Source organism: Chrysoperla carnea, chromosome 1 (genome assembly GCF_905475395.1).
Source record: "Chrysoperla carnea chromosome 1, inChrCarn1.1, whole genome shotgun sequence".
NCBI lineage: Eukaryota > Metazoa > Arthropoda > Insecta > Neuroptera > Chrysopidae > Chrysoperla > Chrysoperla carnea.
The window spans coordinates 70,863,886-70,877,136 of NC_058337.1; the positions used below are offsets into that span (position 1 = coordinate 70,863,886).

At 30.0% G+C, this 13,251-nt stretch overlaps 1 protein-coding gene across 1 annotated transcript; it reads left to right on the top strand.

Moving 5' to 3' along the window:
* Positions 1-1,854: 1,854 nt before the first annotated feature.
* LOC123305736 (pancreatic triacylglycerol lipase-like) lies at positions 1,855-10,571 on the top strand. The gene is made up of 6 exons (XM_044887536.1): positions 1,855-2,019; positions 2,883-2,919; positions 6,228-6,471; positions 7,131-7,446; positions 8,360-8,498; positions 10,373-10,571. Exons 1-6 carry the CDS (start codon positions 1,929-1,931, stop codon positions 10,554-10,556), a joined length of 1,011 nt encoding a protein of 336 aa, XP_044743471.1. The 5' UTR covers positions 1,855-1,928; the 3' UTR covers positions 10,557-10,571.
* The last annotated feature ends 2,680 nt before the right edge of the window (positions 10,572-13,251 follow it).

Below are 13,251 nucleotides of genomic sequence, written 5' to 3' on the forward strand. Positions count from 1 at the left end.
ATGTAATAATTATGTCAGATTCCTTTTTGTAACAAATAATAGTCTACATTTCTATTAGTTTATTAGTTTTTTTACGGTAAGGATATACGGACACTATCATGTGTTTTGCGTGAGTCTCACGTTAAGATAATTTTAAGTATAGATAATTACCATAAACAGAATATTATCTATGTTTTTTGAGGAAAAAGAAGTGGTTTTCTCTGTGATTGCGTTCATTCACTGACCACGAGTTGGCCATACCTTTAATGGGGTCGAGTTATCATGGGTTTGCGGGTTTTTGGCTCTATGCTTAATCCTGTGATTCCGTTCATTCACTGATCCTCAGAAAATCTGCGGAAAGCTCAAAAACTTAGATATTATTCTGTTCACGCTAATTACCTACTCCTACCTACGAAATTATGTTAACGTGAGACCCACGCTAAAACACACGGTAGTGTCCACTTTGCCTTTCTTATTTGTTTTTATTAGCTGGTAGAAGCTAATAGAAGTAGTAGAACCTGAAAGAATTCTAAACTAAAAAACCATTTTTGGGCAATCGTGAATTTAAGGAAAGGGACCTTGACTTCTTTTCCAAGTTAATATATTTCGGCTTTGAAGTCGCTTCAATCTATTAAGATAATGAAATGTCTAGACGTATTTGTGTTTTAATGAAAAATTTTATTTTGTTGGATTTACTGTTTTAGTTATTGAAAGATTTATTGAGTAAGTTGGATAATACTAGAAGCGAATTAGACTTGATCGTGAGTGAACAATTTCAAAGTTCAATTTCTCTAAACCACAAGAAAATTTTGGAGGTATGTATTACAAAATTTATATAAAATTGATCGGATTATATACAAATAAAAAATGATTAGGTACATCAAAATGATGGAATGGACATAATTTTTTTAAGTATTGGAATTTTTTTGGAATTTTTGACAAATAATTTATTTAAAATGAAAAATAAAATGCATTTATTTGGATTTTATTTACACTGCATTAAACGAAATATACACATATTTTATTTCACAAATATTTTATTCTCACTTTAGATTGTGAAACGTAATAATCATTTAATTAGCGAGAATTTTTCCCTAAAATTACAATTAGAACATACAAATGATAAAGTTGATCGTTTAAAAAACAAGCAGATAAAGTTCAAATATCAAAGTATGCAGATCAATTCAAAACAAAATATTTTGAAAAAATCGAACTGTGAAGATTTATCCATCACCCAAAGCAATAAAACAAATGCACAAATTAAATTTGATGAAATATCTTTGATAAGATCTTCTACAAAATGTTCTGAAATATTATATTCACCAAAACGATTATTATTTGATTCATCAACCGTTTATTCATTTGGTTTAAGAACACAATCAACACCAGCTCTTTTAGATTTCGATACTTTTTTTAAGCAGTTAAAATCAATAGCTACTCAAACTAATTGATTAACATTTGTATAAAAAAATAGAATATATTTGATTTTTAATATAAAAAAGTATTAATTTTATTTATCTGGAAGACTGACCGGAAGTGTATTTATATATTACGCGATTAACCAATATTCGTTTTTGCGTGCAAAACCGTTTATTGCATCACCTACGGTAAAAGTTCTATACTTTATTATTCCAAAGAAGAAAAGCTCACATTTATAGATGTTTTTTTGTCCTAAAAACTTTGCTAATTTTTAGGACCCATCAGGATGGGTCAGCTTCTTCTACATTACCACAATTAATCCCCATACATTCTTTATACAAATTTATGATAAACAAAGTTTTAAAATTTTTAAAATTTATTAATTTGTTTTAACACTTCTATGATATACGTGGTTTATCAGGAAAATTATACAGCATAAGCAATTCATTCATTCATTCTTTTATTGTGTATTTTGGAGTTAATACCTATCTACATTGTTTAAAATATTTTGTCGTTGTTTGTTATCAGCAATGAATTTAAGTAATATGTTGATTTTATGTTTCTTAACGGTATTATCCTGCCAAATGTCAAGGACACAAAACTCAACTACTCAAAATAAAGGTAGGTAGATATTATATTTTAATTTTTGAGTGAAAGTATTTTCTAAAATTGAAATGCCACCCCCTTGGGACTTTTATTTTTCAAGTTTATAGCAAACTTTTGCTACCTTCTATAAGAAAGTATAACATTCTTAGTATTTGATTGATAAACAATTTTTTAAGATTGTCTAGGCGGAGGTTGGTGATGTCTTCTGTTTTTCAATCTACCCATAGGTTTGAATTTCGTAATTGCCTACTAACGCGAATTGGTTTAATGTTTAAAATGAAGGTTTATGACACAAATGATGTGTCGCCGAAATTTCGGGGAGGAAGATTTATTAACAGGGATTGCATATATGGCGTTCATGAAATAGTTTAAAAATCACAACTCGAAAACGTGACGTGATAGCCATTTTTGTGTTTAGGGGGTAAATTTCATAGAAAACAGCTAATAATATAATAAAATTTAAGATTCATTCTCCATCAGGCATATGAAATAACACATACTGTATACTCTATAGCAGTCATGGGCGAGTTATTTTAAGTCGAAGTCACCATTGTTATAACTTTATTGCGTGCCATAAACTTGATTGTGTGTCTCTTTATCCAAGTCCGCATTGCTCATAGAGGAGGAAGCGAGATGGGTATACGACTCTTCTACGTATCTCAGTTTCTCTTATAATAATGAGATAGGTAGAAAAAAAATGTTGTCTCTCTGTCTTACTCGTATATTAGTTACAGAAATCTGAAGGACTTCTCTGATCCACGTTTGCCCATGCCTGCTTTATAGTATTTTTTGATTGTGGAAACACCGGCTTTTTTTCGAACGTTTTGAATAAGAAATACTTTTTTTTTTTAAATTTCATCATTGGTATTTTTTTACAGAAATTCGTATAGAAAACATGAGTTTTGTTTTTTACAAGTAAGTAAACTTTCATTATCTTTAATTATAACTCTATATCTTTAACTATAGCTCTAATTTATAATAATTTAACTAATTCGCGCATCAAACATCTATTACTCTCCAATCTTCGGAATGGGAAATTATGTAAGTTCATATTGCCGAAATCAATCTCACATTTCATTAAACCAAGATGATTTCATTTAATTTGGATTATAGTTTCATCCCAATATTTATTTTATAATCAATATTTATTTTATAAGAAATCAATATTTCCCAAATTTAAATAATCCTTATAACTTTGTGTCTCTGTCTGCTTGTCTGTTACGCAATCATTTGATCATAAATTACTTTAATTAAATTAATTTCCTTGAACGTTTGTTTATGCCATAATTGACAGTGTAAATTGTTTAAAATACAATTTATTAATTTAAAATAATTTGGAAAAATTGATGGGTTTTTCCGTTAATAGAGTTTTCAAAATCACACTCTTCTCTGTCTACTCTGTATGTATTATGTGTAAGATAGAAAAACAATATAAACAAGCTGTGGGGAGGGTTTGAAGCGAACCTTGAGGTCCACACAAATAATTACTTTCTAGTATAATCAATATTTATAAAAATAATAAAAACTCAACCGACTCGACCGAATATCATGAAATTCTTTTCGGAACATATTCCCGTTAATTCTCTTCGATCGACAACTCAACGAAATCGATAGCATTTTTTTCGAACGATTTAGCTCCGATCCGTTAATATGCTTCGATCGATTACAAAAAATGATCACATACGATCAATAAATATTTAAAAAAAAATAAATTATGAATTCATTATACAGTGAAAGGTATCTTTTTCCCAAATAACCAGTGCTTGTTATCTAGTAATATTGTAGTTTGAAGAAAAACTAATGAAAAATCTTTAAGAAAGATTAAATCTAATTTCTTTTTGAATGATATTCATTCTTTGAAAATATTCGTGTTGTTTTTGTTTGATTTGGTTTTTTATTTCCTAAAAAAAATTTTTATGAATAATAAAAATAAACGTTTATTTACAAAATTTTTATTATTTTCTAAAAATTTATGTTTCAAGGTAAATAATTACAACACGGATTAAGCAATCGCTATAAATAAAGTAATATACTAAAGCTTTGTTTTCCATTTTGATACCATCGTCAAAACTTATGTTTTGTCAGAGTGAAACGGTGTCTGTACCTACCCCCTTGTAAATTTGGTTTAGGGGCGGTAGCCTTGTAATTTTGGAAGGACGCATTTTTTTGTATTAGGCAGGGGTACTCTGCATGTGTTAGCTTTCGAGGTGGCGCTCCACATATTTAGTTCCTTGAAAAAAGTGTGGAAAAAGTTTCTAGATTATATCTCCTGAACGTTTCAGTTTTTAATTTTCTACAATTTTAATTTGATCAATTAAAAAAAAATTATTTAAAAAATCAAAAAACTTGACTGAGTTAAATATAAAATGAAAAAAGTCCAGCAGTTTACATAGCGACTTTAACAGTCAGAACCCATTATTGGGAAGATTTGAGCCGGTGTAAATTTAATGGGACCCCACTTTTTAAGTCGCTATGTAAACTGCTGGACTGATTTTTTCTTTTCAGTTTATATTTAACTCAGAGTTTTTTCATTTTTTGAATAAATTTTTTTTAATTTACTCTTTTAGTTAGGATGTTTAAATACCTATTCAATGACACCCCACTTACAATTGTTTGTCCACTTTCATTTTCAGCCTATGTATGTATGCTTGGTTTTTTGAGACCAAACGCGTGAATCGATTTAATGATTATTACGTTAATCGATTTATCTATTTAATAGCTATTCAATGATACCCCACTTGACATAGTTCGCCAACTTTCAATGTTTGCTTTTTCACAATATGACATCTGGTGGTCACCATATTGAATTTTCATTACTGCCAAATCTTCAGTAGCATTCTCAAGGTTAAGACAAATCGATTGACGCCAGAATCATTAAAATCGGCCCACGTATTTGGTCTCTAGTGTGCATATAGGATTAACACATATATAGACTGATGAAAACACATTACCACTCCTTTGCATTGCTCAGTCGAGTAAAAATAAGATAAAAATTAGTGGGATGCTAACAGTTTTTGCTCTATATGTCCGTAGGGATGATAGATCTATCACAAAAAACTGTAGAAAAATTTTTCGTTCAAAATTAAATTTTGTACATGTTTTTCTTAGAGGCTTTTTGACGTAAGTTGAATAATTAAACAGTTATGTTATTATAAACTAATAAAGATAACAAATTATATAGAATGTTCGATTTATATCTAGGCATGTAAATATCACGACTATGACAGAATACATGCGTTAAGAAGCAATGCATTTAGATGAGAGGTATTATACACATGTGTTGAAATTTCGATATGCGTTGAGATAGTTGTAACATACTTGTGATATTTATATGCCTAGATGTAAATCGAACATTCTGTATATTATTTTGTCGTTGGACATAATGTTCTGGGTTTATTCAACACATTGTATTTGCTATTATTTAGATGCTTAGTCATGGTAAGGACAATAAAACCTACACCAGCGCTCCCAGTGAATTACTTTGTCGTTAAAGGGGACTGTTATGACTAATGCTCAATTGTTTACATGTAAATGCAATTGGTATACCTAGTAAATGTCAAATTAAAATCATTGAAGAATAACAATTAATTAAACTTGTTGCATTAGAAATTGTGAAAATAAGAAACAAAATAAAAGTAGCCATTACTACGATAACTCCTTGAAATAAAAAGCATGCACGGAGCGAGTAGGTCTATCTATGTTTAAGACATTGTATTTCGTGTAAATTAAGTAACAAGTGAAATTTACAAAATTTAAAAAGACCCAGAGAAATTTTTCGGGTACGGAACCTTAAACTCGAACTTTAAACGTATATAAGAACACTCTCCATTAAATTACCTTTTTCCTTAGAGCCTTCTCCAAAATGAACCGATTTTGAGAATCATTGCCTATTTCTTAGTTGTTCCGGGTACGGAGCCCTAAACTCGCACTTTAAACATAGCTAAGAATACTTCCCATTAAATTATCTATCAACCGAAACCAAAATAATTCAAATCAGTTCACTATTTAGGCACTATGATATCTGTCTATGGCATCGCAAACTTGCATAATTTTTTTGCGGGCATGATTTTGCAATAGACTTTTTATAGATAATTTTTTGCATCCGAAGGAAGATAATCCATGTGAAAAAACTTCCCTTGGATTTTTACGCAGAAAAACCTTTATTTTCCTTGGTTTTTAATCTATAAATGATTAATTATAATATTTGTTTCTTGAATTTTCAGTTCATCGGTGAATGATTTCACAGTCATACCTGCTATCCATTCAGAATCTCTATTGGAAATAGATTATTATAATAGTTCAAAACCTACACTCTTTGTTTGTATTGGAGTAGCAACTGAGATTCATGTTGGTAAATTTCCACCATTGGTTGATGAAATTATAAAAACAAAAAAATACAACTTAGTCGTTATTGATGTTACTTATTATACATTGGACGCATATTTTGGAATAGATCATCCTCGTCTTGTAAGCACACGTTTTGTGTTTTTTTTTTAAATTGGAAATATGTCTTTTACAACTGTAGCCACGGAGAAATTGACCTTTAACATTTAATACAGTGCCAATCAATGATCTTTAAATAATCTGTAATCACTCTTGCATTTTTTTACCCGACTCCCAAGAAGAGCTATGTTTTTGTACATATCTTGTAAATTTCTTTATTACCTCGTATCTTCCAAACGGCTGGATGAAAATTGCGAATTTTTGGTGCGAAATAGTAACACGTTAATAAAAAAAAAATTAATAAATTACGGTTACCGACTGCGTTAAAAAAAACTGAAAAGGAAAAAACAAGTCCAGTAGTTTACATTGTGACTTTAATAGTCGAGGTTCATATTGGGAAGATTTGAGCAGGTTTAGATTTTAATGGGTCTCGACTGTTTTAGACGGTATGTAAACTACTGGACTTGTTTTTTTATTTTCAATTTTTATTTAAAGTAGACTGGTTCTTTTATTTTTTAAACATTTTTTCTTTCTTATATTGAAAGTAAATACGCGTTGCCTTTTCCACTCTATATTTGCAAAAATAGTTTTCAAAATTTTTTCTCCACATTAAATTTTTATAAGATATTTATTATTGCCTCTAGAATTATACCCAAAGTATTAATTTATTTTCAATTTTTTAGATTGGCAAAACTCTTGCAAAAGCCGTTCAAAATTTAGTAAGTGCTGGGCTACCAACAAACAATACAGAGTGTGTTGGTCATTCGTTGGGTGCAACTATATGTGGTGAAATAGCCAAATTGGTTCAACCTAAAATAGCCTTAATAGTAGGGTTAGATCCATGGCGAAATGGTGGATTTTTTCGCCGAGGTTACGCTCTACACACAATCAGTTTACGATCGGATGCTCAATATTTTGGTGATATTTTATGGGATTCGGACACTGAACTAGTTGCAAATGGCGGTGTAAGAATGCAGCCTGGTTGTCATGATTCAGAGGGTAGATAAATTTTTTTTTTAATTCGAAGATAAATGATATTAAACTTTTAATAGAGACACTTGAAGTCTATTTTCTAAAATATTTAAAAATTTTGTAGAAGCACAAATTGAGTTAAAATGGGGAGGCTTTGCATAAGGGAGACAATTGCATAAAAATAGCGGTGAACCTATCTGTCGTTTTGCACCAAATTCTGAACACCCATCCTCAGATCAGTTTCAAAGATACACATAAACCACTTTGCACCCAGTTAAGGGTCACTTACTTCATAAAGTTTGGGTTCGAGTGGATATAAGGTCCCTCCAGTGAATACATTTGGAATGGATGTATCCTCAACTTATTGTGAAACGACAGTTTTGTGTGTACTTATCTTCAAAACTAACATGGATTTGTGACGCATAGCATCCTATTATTAGATCTATGGCGACTAATTTTAGTAAAAATCGTCAGATAGGATAATGTAAACTTACCCCATTGACTATTTACTATTAATGTTTTTTGCAAAGTTTTGGATGCACATATCGCCCTCTTACGGATGTTATAGCAAATCTTTTTTAAATTATGCTTTGAAAGCGTAATTTAGCGACTTTTACTCACAGAAAATATTCCATTGGCCATATGAGATCACATATTGATACAAACCGGCGTAGGTCAAATCATCTGTCAGCTGTAAAATTTTCTCTCACTAGAAAAATTAGTAGAATCGTTTTCGCATCATGCATACTTTACGCTTCATTTCAGCCAGATTCTATGTCTTTAGGCCCAAAATATATTTTAAAATAAACGGTGAAAAATGAAGTTTTTTAATAAAACCAATCATGGCGAATTGAAATTATTTTCAAGTGTTTAATCTTATTTAAAAATCATAACTATAAAAACACAACTTTTTTTTTATTTATAAAAATTTATGTTCTAGTTGATAATTGCAGTCACTGTTTGGCTCTGTTTTGTTGGATAGATATGATAAAAAATCCAAGTATTTTCTTTGGCGTGGAATGCAATGAAATTGAATGTGACTATACATCTATTGTTAGCAACTTAGGGCCAGATTTCAGGTAGGTGTATAGTTAATATTCGTTATTTCAAAATAATTAAAACAAAATATAATACAGTAAAAATAACTCAAATATGATCGTAATAAGGAAAAAATTGCTACCACCTTGAAACTGCAGGGCACAATAGGGAATATTTATGACATTTATTTCACATTTCTTAACAAAATATGAAAATACCGTAAAAGAGATGACGAAAAGTGAAATTAAAATTAAAATCGGCAAAAAAATAATGCGGACGATGTAAGCATTTTACAAACACTTCTTCAGAGATACAAACAAATCTTTGTTAACTTTTATCTTGGTTGTTTTCTTTTGCATCGTGCATGAGTTTTATTGGTGGCTTTTCCACATAATGATACACTGCTTTATTAATATAATTGTATATACATATGGATGGACATTCTATGGATTGCATATATGGTTTACATTGAAAATTTAACATTATTTTCTTACAAATTTAAATAAGTAATAATGTTAATTTTCATTTAAAAAATATTATTTATGCAATTTTATCTCTTATTTTCACAATTTCTAATGTCTAATGCTAGTCTAGGAAAATAGAGGTTTTTCGGCTTAAAAAATTCAAGCGATGTTTTTCCATCGGGGCTATCTTTTTTCGGCTGCAAGAAATGGCATATGAAAAGTCCATTGCAAAATTATGTGCACAAAAAAATATTCAAGGTCAAAGGTCGCGAAAATAGGTTTTTTTCAAATATGTTGTAAACTAATAAGGTTATTGCAGTTTTAGCTATAGGTGATTTCTTACATCCGAATAAAGTTAAACTCGGTGAAAAAACTTGACTTGGATTTTTGTACTCTTTTATTGTCTTATTTCTCTCAGCTCTGTAACAAATTTATAATTAACTAGCTGTGAACTACCCGCTTTGGTGGGCAACATCCCCACTTGCACCCCTCCCTCCACATTTCCTTCCGTGGGATAACAGTTTTGTAATGTACACGTCATGCTCTTTTATTTGATACCCCACTTAGGTGTATTTGTAAACATTCGATAATTCCTTCCCACTTTCTCGCTACCCCTTTCTACCCTCCGAAGGTTAAAAATAGATAAAAACAATAGATCTTTGAAGCTGGTTGTATATCCTGTCAATATTTGAGCTTAATCGATGCACAACTTTTTTAGTTTTTGAAGCATATCCCTTTCAACCCCTATTTCAACCCCTTACTCTACTATAATATGGATGTATTATACATAAAAACCTTCCTCTTGAATCACTCTATCTATTAAAAAAAATCAAATCCGCATCTAAATCCGTTGCGTAGTTTCAAAGATTTAAGCGTACATAGGGGCATAGGGACAAAAAAAGCGACTTTGTTTTATATTAAGTGTGATATCATTGAATAGCTATATTAAATGGACAAATCGATTGACGTGAGAATCATTAAAATCGACTCTTGCGTTTGGTATCTAGAGCGCCTCAAAGGGCAAAACATACATACATAGGCTGAAAATGAAAGTCGACGAACTTTGGTAAGTAGCGTATCCTTGAATAGGTGTTTAAAAATCCTAACTAAAAAGTGTAAAATAAAAAAATTAATTAAAAAAAATAAAAAAATCCTATTGCGTTAAATAAAAACTGCGAAGAAAAAACCAAGTCCAGCAGTTTACATAGCAATTTTAACAATCGATATTATTGGGAATATTTTAATGGGTCTCGACTGTTTGAAAGACGCTTTGTAAACTGCTGGATTTGTTTTTTTTTTCAGTTTTTATATTTAACGCAGTCGTTAAAGTCGCAGAATCGTAAAAGTCAATAAATAACGTTGCTTGTAGTTTCGAGGTGGTTGTATTTTTACTTTATTAGGTAATCTTTATTTTTGCAATATTAATATGATTTGTATTACTACGTTTTTAGAAAAAAAGGTACATTTCATTTTCGAACCAGTGGATATTCACCATATGGTCTGGGAATTGAAGGAATAAAGGATATTGTACCTACCAAAAATAGTACTTTCAAATATTACGATGCTCAATCAATAGACTTTTTTTCTCCAGCATACAGAGGATACCTCTCAAAGGATATAATAGAATATTATTAAATAAATATGCAATTTCTCTACGATAAAATGAGTTTGTATTCGACCAAATACCTATCTTTAAATTTTACAGCATATACACATAGGCGCCCAGTCTTTGATCCATGGGAGACAAAATAGAAATTTTCACAGGTCTAGGTGGAGGTAAATCAGAAAATTTTGACATAAACACATACTTGGCTGAGTAGATCAATTGCAAGTCTATTAATTCAATAAATACCTACAATGAAGTAGATTAAGAGCATGTTTGGGGAGTGATTACATAATATGTGATCAGCTCTGTCATTTCAGAGTTGTCACAGTGGTGAAAAACCATTTTCATATGATATACAGATTTACGCTAATTTGTTAGATCAAATCACAGAATTACGCCGTATATCCTGCAAATATTGAATGAGGTAATTAAACCAGGATGAAAAATGAAATATTTTTGAACTGTAGCATTTTTAACTTTTTGCAAATTTTCACAAATTGTTTTTTACTGAAGACGGCGTATTATTTTTCTAATAACTAAAGAGTTGGTGCCTCTTTTAAAATACAATATACGACACAAATCACACATGTTCGGCCAATCAAATCACAGCACAATACAAATAAATGTTCGGTATCAAATCGTAGGTACAAAAACATTTTTGAATGCTGTGTACTTTTTTCAAAAAGTGTTACTCAAATAAAAAAAAAAAAAAATTATACACTTTTCTCTTCTCATATGAAGTTTTCAAAAATGTGTTAACATTATTCATTTCGTAGTGATATACATTAAAAACACCGAAACTCGTTATTTTCAATACGTTATAAATCCTCTATCAAAATGAGCAACTCTCTATATCAATTTGGAGGCAGGCTGTATCTCATAAACGGCGTCAACTTTCAAGAGTAAGTTTGATGAAAAAAAGGATTATTTTGCAAAATAAGTATGTTAGATAGGTTTACTAAAATAGGAAATGTTAACTTAATCAGCTAATGTCAAGAAAGAACTTTTTAATGTGCCCGGTTTCAACTTTCCAGTCCCACTTTCATCTTTTTATACCATTTATATGAAATATATCAAGGTATACTAAGTTTAGTCCCAAGTTTGTAACGCTGAAAAATATTGATGCTACTAACAAAATTTTGGTATAGGTGTTCATAAAATCACCTAATTAGTCCATTTCCGGTTGCCCGTCCGTCCGCCCGTCTGTGAACACGATAATTCAAAAACGAAAAAAGATATGAAGCTCAAATTTTTACAGCGTAATCACGACGTAAAAAGTGAGGTCGAGTTCGTAAATGAGCAACATATTTCCATTGGGTTTTGGGTCCGCGGACTCATTTTGTAAACTGCTAGAGATAGAAAAAAAGTTTAAGTGTAAAAAATTGTTCCTTATAAAAAGATAATCAAATTTTTGTTTCAAACATCACTGTTCACCCGTGAGAGCGCAAATTAGGCGCAAATTGTATAGTATGTATTATATGGGAATATCAGCTACATATGTGTGACATGTATGTATGTGTAATATGACAGAGTGATCAACACTGTCTATACATGGTATTTCAACAATTAACTCAGCTAATTGTTTGTTTTCACTTGTTTTTAATGAAATATTATGATTTTTGCGATTTCTAAGATATTACGCAACTACCTACCACATTCCTTCTTGGGCAGAGTGGAAAAGTTAAAACTGTGGAATATTTTAGAATTAATTACTACTGTTATGTAAATAAACTTTATTTGAAGCCATATATTATCATAATTATAATGATATAAGGTACATACGTCATATGATGGACTAAAACAATCCATTTTTTATTTTTACAAAACAAAGGATTAATGATTACAATAAATTAATTACACAACGGTAATGTGATGAAAATATTTTTAAATCGATATGTTTGTAAATAATATAAAATAAATTTATATAATTTTTTATTTAAATTTTGTGACTAGAATTCACACTCACTTAAAAGACAACGTCTTTGTTTTGAAATTTTGCATTCTCTTTTTCATTTTAAAATAAAAAGCTGACATAAATCAACTATAATAAGTTTAACAAATATAACTTAATTTATTTTCATTCAAAAATCAACATTCAAAAATTCACTTCTTTAAAAAACGCGAGTATTATAATTTTACGGGTAGTGAAAACTACGACATATGAGTGATACAGTACCTATGATTAGAAAAATCGATCGCGTATTTAATTGGCATATAGGTAGAATAGATAATATAAAATATGTTTCCCATATTTACACCATTCTATATGGCGACGCTTTTGATATTGATGAGGCTGTGGATAAAGTAATAAAAAACGATTCTTTTAACAGAACGCCTGATGATCTGATCCTTCATATTCATAACCTAACCTAACCTAACCAAAAAAAGTATCAGAGTGTTCTAACCATTAGTTCATTTTAATTGCGTAATATTGTTAATTTTTTTTGTATATAACTCAAATTGGCAATTGGCCATTCGTATCTTCAAGAAGTTTGTTTTATCCACGGAGAGTAGTTTAAATAGACATTTAGACGTATAATTATTTACAAAATTACCACTGGTAGAACGAGAAGTAATCCGTAAAAAATAATTGGTATTATTCGTTTTTTGATGACTTCATCATAAAGATGGAATAGAATATTCCCATTAAAAATTTATTTTTGCAATTATTGGAATTTTTTAACAAATAATTTATTCCACCTGGACAAAATAATAAAAAAATTA

Bases quoted from the DNA above. Each gene is read 5' to 3' on its own strand.
- LOC123305736 (XM_044887536.1), top strand. From the start codon at position 1,929: ATGAATTTAAGTAATATGTTGATTTTATGTTTCTTAACGGTATTATCC. The intron at 2,920-6,227 runs GTAAGTAAACTT...TTGAATTTTCAG, and splicing joins ATGAGTTTTGTTTTTTACAA to TTCATCGGTGAATGATTTCA. The intron at 6,472-7,130 runs GTAAGCACACGT...TCAATTTTTTAG, and splicing joins GAATAGATCATCCTCGTCTT to ATTGGCAAAACTCTTGCAAA.